Source organism: Electrona antarctica (genome assembly GCF_951216825.1).
Source record: "Electrona antarctica genome assembly, chromosome: 16".
In the NCBI taxonomy this organism is placed as follows: Eukaryota; Metazoa; Chordata; class Actinopteri; order Myctophiformes; family Myctophidae; genus Electrona; species Electrona antarctica.
In genome coordinates, this window is record NC_136797.1 from 14,349,498 (window position 1) to 14,364,235 (window position 14,738).

Below are 14,738 nucleotides of genomic sequence, written 5' to 3' on the forward strand. Positions count from 1 at the left end.
ACCAGAGGTCACTCACTGGTGGAAAGAGATCTGAGGTGGATGAAACCGCACCAGAGGTCACTCACTGGTGGAAAGAGATCTGAGGTGGATGAAACCGCACCAGAGGTCACTCACTGGTGGAAAGAGATCTGAGGTGGATGAAACCACACCAGAGGTCACTCACTGGTGGAAAGAGATCTGAGGTGGATGAAACCGCACCAGAGGTCACTCACTGGTGGAAAGAGATCTGAGGTGGATGAAACCGCACCAGAGGTCACTCACTGGTGGAAAGAGATCTGAGGTGGATGAAACCGCACCAGAGGACAACGCTGGGGGGAAACAGCAGGAAGGAAGGCGTGATGGAATTAACCACTTTGTTGGAGAACGTGAAGGTCAAGTATAACTGCACTGCGATGTCCTTGTTGTTTTTGCCGTTGTGATGTGCCGTGCTGATGCACAACAGAGAGGCCTGCCCTGCGCTGTGTTCTCCCTCTTATCTACGTAATGCACCTTAGGCTCAATCTGTTAATGCAGCACTCCTAAAATACAAAGAAGTGGGGACAAAATTCTACATAGATATTCTCCAGACTGTATCCACCATAATCAAAGGTACAACCTTCAAACACCTCAAGCCGGATTTATACTTTGTTGCATGCTGGTATCCTGCATGTTGAACAGATCTACATGTCGTGAGCTTATAGATCTGCAATTGTCTGCACAGGACACCGTCGTATGAGTATAAATTAAGGCATCGGTCCTTTGGTGCACAGGACAGAGACACATTTCTCTTGTGCGTAAGCATGCCCTGCAAAGTTGTAGAGGGGATTTAGGCCAGTGGTTCCCAAAGTGGGGTCCGGGGACCCCCAGGGGTACTTGAGGGAGTTCCAGGGGGTCCGCAGCTAAATGATAGTTTGGAACCAAATGGGCCCTTGTGGGTCTGTAACTCTGAGAGTGTACAAACGGGTCCATTCGGTTCCATTTGTACACTCTCAGAGTTAAATAAACATTGATTTTACAATATAAATTGGGGGTCCCAGAGATAGAAATGCCATTAAATGGGGGTCCGTAGACTAATGCATGTCAAACTGGGGGTCCTTGAAATTAAACGGGTTGAGAATCACTGCTAGAGCCGTAAAAATATTCTCTTATGGGGGTCCCTGGCATGTCTTTTCAATTTGGGGGTCCTTGACATGAAAAAGTTTGGGAACCACTGATTTAGGCAATCCCGTTGTGGTTATAGTTGACTGCCTTAAAATAAACATTGAGAGAGCATCATCAAATCTGAAAGCCAGAGCACAAGACATTCTTTTCCACTACCAACACAAGCACAACCGTGAAGTACAGTATGTCATCGGCATTAACACCACGGGGAGCTATATCGCTTTCATTTCCAAAAGGGTTTTGGGGGACGTCACGGCAAGTGACAACCATGTGACCTGAGAACCACGCGGCCTTCTTCAGAAACTACCGCCCAGAGACTCGGTGTTGGCGGATCGTGGATCTGACATCTGTCAGACTAATGTGTGCAGAAGTGAAAATCCCTGCATTCATAAGAGGACGCTGCCAGCTGGATGCAAAACGTGTTGAAACACGGGCGGAGAGCTTCACCTCAGGGCCTATGCGGAGAGATTGGCAAGATGTGTACGCACTAAGTAAGACCATACCAATGAGCATGGTGTGACGTGTGTGTGTGTGTGTGTGTGTGACCATGACCGACCATGTTTTTGTCAAACAGACAGCCATGCATCACTGTCATTGTTGACCGAAAAGGGCGAGGTATGGGAGGTGTATGGATAGAAGGGCAGAACAGAATCATCACGGCTCTGCCCCACACAATGCGGAGGGTATACTCCGTTGTCCCTGTTCATATTTACCCCAACGTCTTCCAGCTCAAGACCCAAAAGAGATCAATTGTTGTCTTTCCCGGACAATATAGAATTTGGTGAATCTAATCTAAAAATGGGTCGCTACCCTTTGTTTGGGGATTACGGATTTACAGTACATTTAATAACAACCTTTCTTTCTCTCTCTCTCACTATCCTCTCTCTCTCTCTGACATGGAGTTCAGAGGGTGTTCGTTCTCGTCACAGAGCTAGGCGGTTGAACAAAAAGGGACAACGGTCGACAACACATACAGCACACACACACACACACACACACACACCCCCCCACTTGGCAAAGTCACCCGTAATTACACCCCGACACGTTGACAAGCACGCCCTATCGTTGGACACCTCGACAACTGACATCACAGCAGGACCCAAATAACGTCCTTCCCTCCATTCCATTCGTCACCTTCTGTCTTCTTCACAGCTCTATGGAGGAGCGCTAGCTCAGTGCAGGGCCTCAACACGAGGGCCGGGGCCCACTGGTGGGCCACGAGGGCATTGCAAGTCATGGGCCCCCCAAATAAAGATGACATGGTATATATGTGTTTGTATAACCTTGAGAAATGGAGTGTTAGAATTATTTCCTATTATTCTTGGAAAGTAAGTTTCCAAACGCTTTTGAGAACTGCTCCACATACGGGGAACTGGAACGGGAGTGGTCTCCCACCCACTCCCCTCCCATGAGTAAACTACCATCAAATGAAGCAAAAAGTAAACAGTTTCTGCAAGTTACAAGCCAGAAGATTTAATTCTTATTCCTATGATTTGCAAATAATTAGCAGAAATGCATCTAATGACCTAATTTAAAGCAGCAGTGCTTGGCTAGATTATTCTCCAGAATTTGGCAAAGTCACAGCCACACATAATTAAACCATTCCTCCCTCCCTCTCCCTCTCTGTACTATATATAGGTTCCTTGAGTGCGTGCGTGTGTGCGTGCATGCATGCATGCATGCTTGAGTGAAACGGATAGACAGACAGACAGACATTTTCTATTTTTAACATTGATATCATGCGGTCTTGAATTTGATGTAGGTAAGAGGAACATGAACGTGTGGGAGGAGTAGCACCTACTGTATACCTGAGCTTAGGTCTAAACAGATGGATAAACAGATAGATAAACCAGTTATAGAAGAACATGGCAGGAGCTAAAACGGTTTATTAAGGGGAAAACTGGAATCCAACAACTCCTAAAAACATGGTCGCTGGAGTCGCTTAAGGCTGGGGAGTTTACTAGCGTAGGGCAAACTTATTTTTTATTCCTCCAGTGCTATTGCTCCTGCCGTGTTGACTTCCCTCTCATTACGGAGATGCTGTCATGCATGTTATTTCACAGAAAATACAATTTCGAGTAACTGCTCCCTGGGCCAAACCCCCCCCCCCCCGCCCTCCTCCCCCCCTGTGAAGCCCTGCAGAGCCAAGTCAGGCTACCAAGGAAATCTCCCAGCAAAGCAGAAGTGACAGGCCGTAGAGCCAGCTAATATCCTCTGACACGGGGGCACTGGGACCCCTCACCTCCACTCAACACATCCAGCAAGCAGCAAATGGAGCCGAACGAGGGCCAAAGGCCTCCAATAACACACCTCGGAGGTAGGGATATAGGCATTCGCAGCGCTATCCGCAGGACCAGATTACTCCGGAAATGACTTGGGAAATGTCGAAAGTGGCCTGATTGTACATCTGCATGTGGAGTGCACCAACAATAATGTCTCATTTAAACGTGGCTGTATGCCAGTGTCACGGACCGAGAATAGCCCATCCACGAGCTCACAACACATCAGCACGGTTCTGTGCATGCGAGGAAGCGGAGATGGTTTTGTGCGTGTGTGGCAAGTGTATGCGTGACGTGTGCGCTTATAGACTTACAGTTGGAGGCCATCGATATTGTCCTTTTCTTTTTGCTGAGGTTTGCGTGATCTGCGCAAAAGGACAGTTTTTTGTGTTTTAAACATTATGTTATAATTTAGCTATTGAAAAATAGCAGATCTACAAGCTCATAGCGCGCCACCGAGTGGCGCGCTACGAGCTTGTAGGTCTGCTATTTTTTTTAAATCGTGAAAATATTTATTTCAGAAAACTGGAGGATTTAGAAGGATTTTTTAAATTTTTTAGGTCAGGCCTAAATGGGTCAAATGATAAGGGACAATATCGGTGGCACCCAACTGTAGACTTAAAAGCGAAAAAATGCTTAGCCTACCTCTGCTCACTGCCTACAGAGCTAATGACTTTATAACAGCCCCAAACACAACATGATTCAGGCATTGATTTGGGCAATGTTTTATTCAAGTTGCATCCCGTTTAACACTGCAGGTGTCGGGGTGAGCCTGCAGGTATATGGACTGGCAGGATGTGGCATTCTGACGTGGCCTACAGGCTCACTGCCTATTCATTCCATGGCGCGCTCCCTCTGACTGCTGATATTTTAGAAATGGGTGCACGGCGTTGATGATAGACCATTGACATTTTCAGCTTGGCATTCAGTTCAATGACAAACCAAGGGGGAGGAGGTGGAGGGCTCTTCATGCCTTTCTCTGAAGGGGAGGAAAGCGAAAACAAGCACATTGTTGCAAAGGTCAATGGGACTTACAAGCAGTGATAACCAAATTAATTACACCTATAGCCTGCATGGGCCTCGGGAACGAGCCCAATGCGAGAGAGGGGTTTCTGAGTGGGTCTAAACTCCCACGGCCCTGGCCACCATTCAGACAGACAGACAGACAGACAGACAGACAGACAGACAGACAGACAGACAGACAGACAGACAGAACGACAGACAGACAGAACGACAGACAGACATAACGACAGACAGACATAACGACAGACAGACAGAACGACAGACAGAACGACAGACAGACAGAACGACAGACAGACAGAACGACAGACAGAACGACAGACAGACAGAACGACAGACAGACAGAACGACAGACAGAACGACAGACAGACAGAACGACAGACAGACAGACAGACAGACAGACAGACAGACAGACAGACAGACAGACAGACAGACAGACAGACAGCTTCATAAAGAGGCAGCGCACGGTGCCAGTCACACGCAGAATAATAAACTATTGGTGACGCACGGAATCTGCCAAGCAAATGAATTGCTCTCTCTCTCTCTCTCTCTCTCTCTAAACACCCCTGCGTCGCATTCATGAGAATGTCAGTAAAAGGTAAAGATTAACATTATCTGTCAGCATCGCACAAAGCGCTTGTGAATTAATGCGTTAAGGTGTTTATTTATACACCAGGAATAAAGCATGGGAAAGTGTTTCAGTTTGTAGGCTGGGTTTTAGTGGCAGCTGGTTGAATGTTTTATCTGACTGATAAAACATGTCAACAGTTTGACTGCATAACCTGTGTTCCACGTTATGTAATCCAATGTTCTTCCCCTGCGTAATACGCTAAACCCGCTATTTGTTTCATTCGCCGTTTTTGAATAATTAAAAATAAATAGCGGATTTGTCGCGGACCGAGGCCGTCGCGTTATGACGACAAAACTGGAAATCGACCCGTGCACTGGGCTGCAAGGGCTTCTGGGAAAATGAGTTCAATGCAAGTGAACGGTGGTTTTGACTGGGCTCTTGCGAGCCCTTACTTCTTGTTCTTCCGCATCACGACGGTGGCATATTTTTCGGCAGCCTCGGTATATGTCATATATTAATATAAAGCCCTCAAAGTGTTAAGATTAACTTAATACACACAGGACTTCTATCTCCAGATGTTCCCGTTATCAACGTATTCATATTACCGAATTTAATCATTGTACTAATGTTCAACATCTAGATTAACTCATGTATTGCCTTGCTTATTTCTTTCTTATTCATAACAAAAATATATTTCCCAGATTTTGTACTTTAACAGTGACACCACATGTGCACTAAACCTCATTTTAATCTTTTGTGTGTAAAGTAAAGCATCAAACATGGCTTGCTTGCCAGTGTAAACCTCTTCTCCTCTCAACTGGCAGTTCCATCTTCAGCATCCTTCCTCCCTGCCTCCGTTTCACATCTCAACTTCGCATCTCTTGTTTTGTGCGCATGTGCGTGTGTTTGCGAAGGATAAGAAAGGTAAATGCATTCATATACAGTTGGGTGCCACCGATATTGTCCCTTATCATTTGACCCATTTAGGCCTGACCTCAACATTTTAAAAAATCCTTCTAAATCCTCCAGTTTTCTGAAATAAATATTTTCACGATTTTTCAAAAATAGCAGACCTACAAGCTCGTAGCGCGCCACTCGGTGGCGCGCTATGAGCTTGTAGATCTGCTATTTTTCAATAGCTAAATTATAACATAATGTTTAAAACACCAAAAGGGGTTCCCGCCCAAAATGGGTTAACTGTCCTTTTGCACAGATCACGCAAACCTCAGCAAAAAAAAAAAGGACAATATCGATGGCCTCCAACTGTAGCACTTGTTCTAGTCTCTTCAACCATTCAAATGCACATTACAGCGTACTTCGCGTTCACCATTCACAATTTCACACACACACCACGATGACGACAGAAACACACACGTAATTATGCAGTACACATTCACACACCGATCCGTGCGAGGCCAAGAACGTGCTCATCGGGAGCACGTAGTGCTTCAATGTCTTGCCCAAGGACACTTTGGTAAAACAAGAATATACTGAGATTCCTGTGTCAATGTACTATAATGATGGGTTTTTAAGTGTATGTGTGTGAGAGAGAGAGATAAGGGGAGTCGAGGGAGGCTATAGAGATAGAGAGAGAGAGAGAGAGGGAGAGAGAGAGTTCGTACACTGTTTATACACATTACGTGTAATAGTGAGTGGTACACATGAGCCACACACACACAGTGAAGGCAACAACCAGCTCATCGGTTCAACCAGTTCAATGTCTTCCTAAAGGACACAAGAACGGACTGTGTGTGTGTGTGTGTGTGTGTGTGTGTGTGTGTGTGTGTGTGTGTGTGTGTGTGTGTGTGTGTGTGTGTGTGTGTGTGTGTGTGAGTGAGTGAGTGAGTGAGTGAGTGAGTGAGTGAGTGAGTGAGTGAGTGAGTGAGTGAGTGAGTGAGAGAGTGAGAGAGTGAGAGAGAGAGAGAGAGAGAGAGAGAGAGAGAGGATGGGGGGTATAGAGATAGAGGGGGAAGAGAGAGAGAGAGAGAGAGTGAGTGAGAGAGAGAGAGAGAGAGAGAGGATGGGGGTATAGAGATAGAGGGGGGAGAGAGAGAGAGAGAGAGAGGGAGAGAGAGAGAGAGAGAGAGAGAGAGAGAGAGGAAGAGAGAGAGATAGAGAGGGAGAGAGAGAGAGAGAGAGAGAGAGAGAGAGAGGAAGAGAGAGAGAGAGAAGAGAGAGAGAGGATGGGGGGGTATAGAGATAGAGGGGGAAGAGAGAGAGATAGAGAGGGAGAGAGAGAGAGAGAGAGAGAGAGAGAGAGAGAGAGAGAGAGAGAGAGAGAGAGAGAGAGTGAGTGAGAGAGAGAGATAGAGAGAGGATGGGGGTATAGAGATAGAGGGGGAAGAGAGGGAGATAGAGAGGAAGAGAGAGAGAAGGGAGGGAGGGAGAGAAAGAACAAGATGTTTTTTGAGTCTGCACATTCTTAAGTGACTCGGTACTGAGAGAGAGTGTATCATGTCACCCTGATTTTATGTGACATAAACCTCTAGGATCTTCTGTTACGTATGCAAGCTGACATCCCCCAAAGGGATGCAGGCCTACAAATGTCTGATTCACGTTTTGAGGAATGGAAACCATGCAAAAAGGAGAGCAAATAAAGTGGGGCAACAGGATCGCTGCGCACAGAAATATATGTATCCAAAAAAATAGCAATGAATAGGGATGGAGCTCGATACCCGATACCCGGAAAAACATGATAACAAGCTTATTGAGTTCCCGGCATCAATATGCTTTTTTGGCTTATCGAGCCTGTTATGGAGCATAGCGGCCCATGACGTGCTGTTCAAACAATCAAGACAAGAGGCGATCAAGAAATACATCTAATCACCCATGCTGGCACAAACATGTCGGTCTAAAAGTGTATTGATACCTGACAATCAGCACTGCCCGGACGGGTAAACAAAATGATGCTTTGAAAGTGATGGTGCACACATTAACCAGTTAGTTTCTTCAATATAATTTTCCAAAAGTAAAAAGTTCCATAGGGCCCTAGTAAAATCTGTGTTCAGATTTTTGTCATCTCCTGTCTTTCCACAAAATAATAGAAAATGCTCGATAAGAGCTCGATAAACCTGATAGATAAGGTGCTCATTATCAATACAAATTAACAAGCTCAATCCCTAGCAATGAATACGTATAACCCACATACCGTACACACATGCAGCCAGCCAGCCAGCCAGCCAGCCACGCACGCACGCACGCACGCACGCACGCACGCACGCACATAATGTACCCATAATGTAGTATGATTCCACGGAGCACAGCGTACACATGACTGCGGATGGAATCATTACTGGAGCCAAAAACATTATTACCGTCATTACCCCCCCCCCCCCCTTCCCCCTCCCCGACAGCGGGCAAATCACTACTCTCCTTGTGCATGCAGATCACTCCAAATGCGTCTCGGCAGATGGAGCAAAATGCTCCCGAAGCTCGCAAGTAGCGCAGAGCGGCCTCCGTTTCGTAAATTCGTAATAAAGCCTCAGCTTCTTTTATTGTCTCCACCAGGCCGAAGGCATGGGGAGAGAGTAGGTTTTGGACTCTGTCCGTGTGTGTGTGTGTGTGTGTGTCCGTCCTTCCTTCCGTCCGTCCGTCCGTCCGTCCGTCCGTCCGTCCGTTACCAGCTAATCTCCGCCACCGTTGGCCCGATCCATGCCAAACTTTGCATACACACTCCCTGTATGCCAACGATGAACCTCTGCCCCAAATATTCTTCAACGGCCTGTCATAGCGCCACCATGAGGCCGATTTAGGCAAAACACATTTCTGTAGATTACTCGTACACATTTCATCCATAGATCACACAATTTGGTAAACACTATCTCCATAGTCATGTGATCAACACGGATCTGCACCATTTCCCATCTTCCATCCTGATTGGCTAAGATTGGCTTCCAAAGCTCACATGATTGGTCCGTTTCGAACAAAATGCCACAAATCACAGTGTGCAATTTCCGTGAAATTATACACGCACATTTCCACTAGGCCGAGGACGACATGCCACTCATTTTTTTCCAAATCAGCCTCATGGTGGTGCTATAACAGGCCAATTCCTGTTTTTAGCTATAACTGCATCGATCTGTATACAACTTATGTATGCGCACTCCCTAGAGGCCATGGAAAAAACATTGTCCCTGCATCCCTCCACATCTGCCGGTTATAGCGCCACCATGAGGCCGATTTCGGCAAAACACATTGCTTATGTTAGTCGCACAGATTTCATCCGAATCTCACGCAAATCGGTACACATGATCTCTGTATAGTAGTCATGTGATCAAGACAAGTCTGTTGGATTTCTCAGATTCTACACTTTGGCTAACATTGCCTTCCAAAGTTTTCAGGAGTGGCCCGTTTCGTTCAAAATACTGCTCATCCATAATTCTATCCTCAGAGATGCTATGAGTGATCTGGCTCTGCATTTCTCACACAGTCCTATCCTCCTTGTGGAGACCGGTGCCCAGAAGGGCACTTTTTCTTTCTTTTCTTTTCAAAATCTTTTTATTCAGGTTTTTGTAACAGTAGCCCAGGGGCAAGTATTAAACAGACATATAAAATATAAAAATAAAACTCAATCCCCTATCCCACCCTCCCCCCACCCACAATCCCAAGGATAGTCGGAAAAACTGTCTGGAGGAAATAAAGCACTTTTTCTAGTTCATAATGGTTTCTACCCAATCCAAGGAAAGAGCCCATTGTCGGGAGCAGTGTTATTTTCTCTCTACGTCGTCCTCAGACGAGCCCTCGTAGACTAAAACTAAGACGAAAAATGTTTGTCGACTACCTTTTTCCACTGACAAAAACTAAATGGAAACTAAATGGAAACTAAGACTAAATGTATTGACAATTTTGTCAACCAATAAAAATGTTAGGAAGGGACTAGTGGACAAGAGATCCAGTATAAGTCATTTTACACTTGGTTACATGCTGAAAATAGACGATATACAAGCCCACAACGCGTCGCATCGACTAAATCAACTGTAGATTTAGTTGACTAAATATCTAAGGAAAGAAACATGCGCAATTGAGACCAAGGAAGCTGAACGCGGAAGTGTTTGGCTGCATATACAGTTGGAGGCCATCGATATTGTCCTTTTCTTTTTGCTGAGGTTTGCGTGATCTGCGCAAAAGGACAGTTAACCCATTTTGGGCGGGAATCCCTTTTGGTGTTTTAAACATTGTTATAATTTAGCTATTGAAAAATAGCAGATCTACAAGCTCATAGCGCGCCACCGAGTGGCGCGCTACGAGCTTGTAGGTCTGCTATTTTTGAAAAATTGTGAAAATATTTATTTCAGAAAACTGGAGGATTTAGAAGGATTTTTAAAATTTTTGAGGTCAGGCCTAAATGGGTCAAATGATAAGGGACAATATCGGTGGCACCCAACTGTAGGATGTCATGAAGGAGGAAGAAGAAAAGGAGCGAGAGAGACAAGCTGCAATAATGGCATCCCTGCCTTTACCTCCAACTAAACTGAGCTTTTCCTGACATGAGTGGATTTGCAATGATCCTTTGATTGGCGGGACACAATCAATTACATGCCCCGTCAGCTTTTTCTCCCCAACATCCTTTGTTTTAATCTTATCCCGGGATACGGCATCCTGATGCGGCTCCATGCGTGTATACGAGAGAGCACAGGGTGGGCTGATCCCGCTCACATAATGCATGCACTGACACACTCGCTGGACGCCACCCACGCAGGAGGCAGGAGCATGCACACACACACACACACACACACACACACACACACACACACACACACACACACACACACACACACACACACACACACACACACGCAGGAGCACGTGCACACACGCACGCGCACACACACACACACACACACAGAATGAGAGAGAGAGTTCAATTATGTATGGCTGTGACTTTGCAAAAATTCAAATTACAGAGAATAATGTAGCCTGGCATGTGCTGCTGTAAATTAAGTCATTAGATGCATTTCTACTAATTATTTACAGCTTAATTATTATCTAATTGCAAATCATTAAGTGAAACTAAAAGGATATGATGTGGCTCGTAACTCCAGAAAGTTTGCTTTTGGCTCATTTGATGGTACTCGTTGGAGGGGATTGAGTTCAAGTTTTGCATCTATGGGGCCATTCGCAATGGAAAAAGTGTCCTATCTCGAGTCTTGAGACTTTTTAGTACTAACCTTCCAAAAAGATAGGAAATGATTTGATCTAAATAGTAAAATTGTATGTATGTATGTATGTATGTATGTATGTACTGCACCCGTTCATGTACTGCACCCGTCCATGTGTCTATTCATGTTCTGCACCCGCCCATGTGTCTATTCATGTACTGCACCCGTCCATGTGTCTATTCATGTACTGCACCCGCCCATGTGTCTATTCATGTTCTGCACCCGTCCATGTGTCTATTCATGTACTGCACCCGTCCATGTGTCTATTCATGTACTGCACCCGTCCATGTGTCTATTCATGTACTGCACCCGTCCATGTGTCTATTCATGTACTGCACCCGTCCATGTGTCTATTCATGTACTGCACCCGTCCATGTGTCTATTCATGTACTGCACCCGTCCATGTGTCTATTCATGTACTGCACCTGTCCATGTGTCTATTCATGTACTGCACCCGTCCATGTGTCTATTCATGTACTGCACCCGTCCATGTGTCTATTCATGTTCTGCACCCGTCCATGTGTCTATTCATGTACTGCACCCGTCCATGTGTCTATTCATGTTCTGCACCCGTCCATGTGTCTATTCATGTACTGCACCCGTCCATGTGTCTATTCATGTACTGCACCCGTCCATGTGTCTATTCATGTACTGCACCCGTCCATGTGTCTATTCATGTACTGCACCCGTCCATGTGTCTATTCATGTACTGCACCCGTCCATGTGTCTATTCATGGCATGCATTACCCACCTGAACTAGTCCTAAAGGCTCATAAATAGTCTGGATTTTCGGTGGTTAGGTGACCACCGAACTACAACATGACGTCACGAGCCGCGGTGAAGAGCAAACCACCGCCACCGCTCCAGCCCTTCTCTCTGTTTTTGCGTGTATACGAGAGAGCACAGGGTGGGCTGATCCCGCTCACATAATGCATGCACTGACACACTCGCTGGACGCCACCCACGCAGGAGGCAGGAGCATGCACACACACACACGCAGGAGGCAGCAGCACGTGCACACGCATGCACGCACGCACGCATGCATACACACAGAATGAGAGAGAGAGTTCAATTATGTATGGCTGTGACTTTGCAAAAATTCAGATTACAGAGAATAATGTAGCCTGGCATGTGCTGCTGTAAATTAAGTCATTAGATGCATTTCTACTAATTATTTACAGCTTAATTATTATCTAATTGCAAATCATTAAGTGAAACTAAAAGGATATGATGTGGCTCGTAACTCCAGAAAGTTTGCTTTTGGCTCATTTGATGGTACTCGTTAGAGGGGAGTGAGTTCATGTTTTGCATCTATGGGGCCATTCGCAATGGAAAAAGTGTCCTAACTTGAGTCTTGAGACTTTTTAACTAACCTTCCAAAAAGATAGGAAATTATTTTATCTAAATAGTAACATTGTATGTGTGTGTATGTATGTATGTATGTATGTATGTATGTATGTATGTATGTATGTATGTATGTATGTATGTATGTGGTATTTTACTGAAAAGTGTTGAATCAATCAAAGAGTAGAGAGAGAGAGAGAGAGAGAGAGAGAGAGAGAAGGGGGGGGGGGGGGGGAACAACAATTGCACACTTACCTCTCCTTGAATTCAAGGAAGATCTTGCCCAGTCCGTTTCCTCCAGTGACCATGTTCAGGTCGATGGCCCTCAGCAGAGCAAAGTGGACCTTGATCACATCCTGACAACATGATGATCAGCCAAGCATTAGAGGTTCCACCATGTTCTGCACCCGTCCATGTATCTATTCATGTACTGCACCCGTCCATGTGTCTATTCATGTACTGCACCCGTCCATGTGTCTATTCATGTACTGCACCCGTCCATGTGTCTATTCATGTACTGCACCCGTCCATGTGTCTATTCATGTTCTGCACCCGTCCATGTGTCTATTCATGTTCTGCACCCGCCCATGTGTCTATTCATGTACTGCACCCGTCCATGTGTCTATTCATGTACTGCACCCGTCCATGTGTCTATTCATGTTCTGCACCCGCCCATGTGTCTATTCATGTTCTGCACCCGTCCATGTGTCTATTCATGTACTGCACCCGCCCATGTGTCTATTCATGTTCTGCACCCGCCCATGTGTCTATTCATGTACTGCACCCGTCCATGTGTCTATTCATGTACTGCACCCGTCCATGTGTCTATTCATGTACTGCACCCATCCATGTGTCTATTCATGTACTGCATTACCCACCTGACCCACCCCTAAAGACTCATACATAGTCAGAAGTCTGGATTTTCGGTGGTTAGGTGACCACCGAACTACAACATGACGTCACTGAGCCGCGGTGAAGAGCAAACCACCGCCACCGCTCCAGCCCTTCTCTCTGTTTTTACTCACCACCGCTCAACGTTATTTCAGCTCCGGTGGTCAGCTCACCACCGGAGTGGTGGTCACCTCACCACCGAACATCCAGACTATGAATAGGCCTTAAAGCCGCTTCCATCCATCCACCCACCCACCCACCCTTCCACCCATCCATCCATCCATCCACCCATCCACCCACCCATCCATCCATCCACCCCATTTGAGTTTAAATTAGTCGATATTTCAGTTGTTTTATTATTTTTCATTTTTGTATTAGTTGCATTCACAGTTAGAACTGCCACATCAAAATAGAACAAGGCGGAGGATATTCCATCAGAGTTGCTCTATTTTTTCGGATGCCAGAAAGGGATGTAATTAATTGATTTCTAGGCCACGTTGTGTTGCCACAGCGCTGCACTAAATAAAAGATCAGCTGGAACAGATAATGAGGATAATTTTATTCGTGCTTTTCTTTCTCATTCCTTGACCTGTGTGAGATGAAACGAAACAGTTGCATCCTGCTGAATAATGGACTTATGGTGGAAAGTAATTAAGTACTTTTACTTAAGTACTGTACTTAAGTACAATTTTGAGGTATTTGTACTTTACTTGAGTATTTCCAATTCTACTCCACTACATATCAGAGTAAAAATTTATACTTTTACTCCACTACAATTATTTGAAAACTTTAGTTACTACTAGTTACTTCGGTGATTTTAATTTTGATTCGAAAACATACATTAACCACTTCAACCCTATACATTTTGGCCATTTGAAAAGAGCCGATCTACAAGCTCACAATGCGTCGCAATTGAGAGCTTGTAGATCGGCTCTTTTCAATAGATTTTCTACACATTTTGAACTTGTGAAATGGGACATTCTGCAATATGAATACTTTGACTTTTAGTACTTTAAGTACATTTTGAAGCCGATACTTTTGTACTTTTACTCAAGTGCATTTTCAATTCCGTACTTTTACTTGTAACGAAGTAGTTCTAGAATTGCAGTATTGGTACTTTTACTTAAAACAATTGAGTACTTTTTCCACCACTGCTAACCACAGTAAAATCCAGAAACGCCATTTGGTTACATTTATACACTCTCAGAGTGACAATCAGGACTATTTCTCCCCCTGATAGTTTACTATACTGTAGTCCACTGATGAATTCATCCATCTTTTCGTGAAAAACACAATTAGTTACATGGTCTAACACACATCCAAACGTACACTACA

The 14,738-nt window shown here is 45.1% G+C and overlaps 1 protein-coding gene across 3 annotated transcripts in view; it reads right to left on the bottom strand.

Moving 5' to 3' along the window:
- Positions 1 to 14,738, bottom strand: part of vav2 (vav 2 guanine nucleotide exchange factor) — a 328,109-nt gene that overhangs the window by 48,771 nt on the left and 264,600 nt on the right. For all 3 annotated transcript variants that reach the window (XM_079524522.1, XM_079524520.1, XM_079524521.1), the window contains one exon: positions 12,768 to 12,868. In XM_079524522.1, the coding sequence (XP_079380648.1) occupies positions 12,768 to 12,868 (101 nt within the window). The remainder of the gene's footprint in view (positions 1 to 12,767; positions 12,869 to 14,738) is intronic.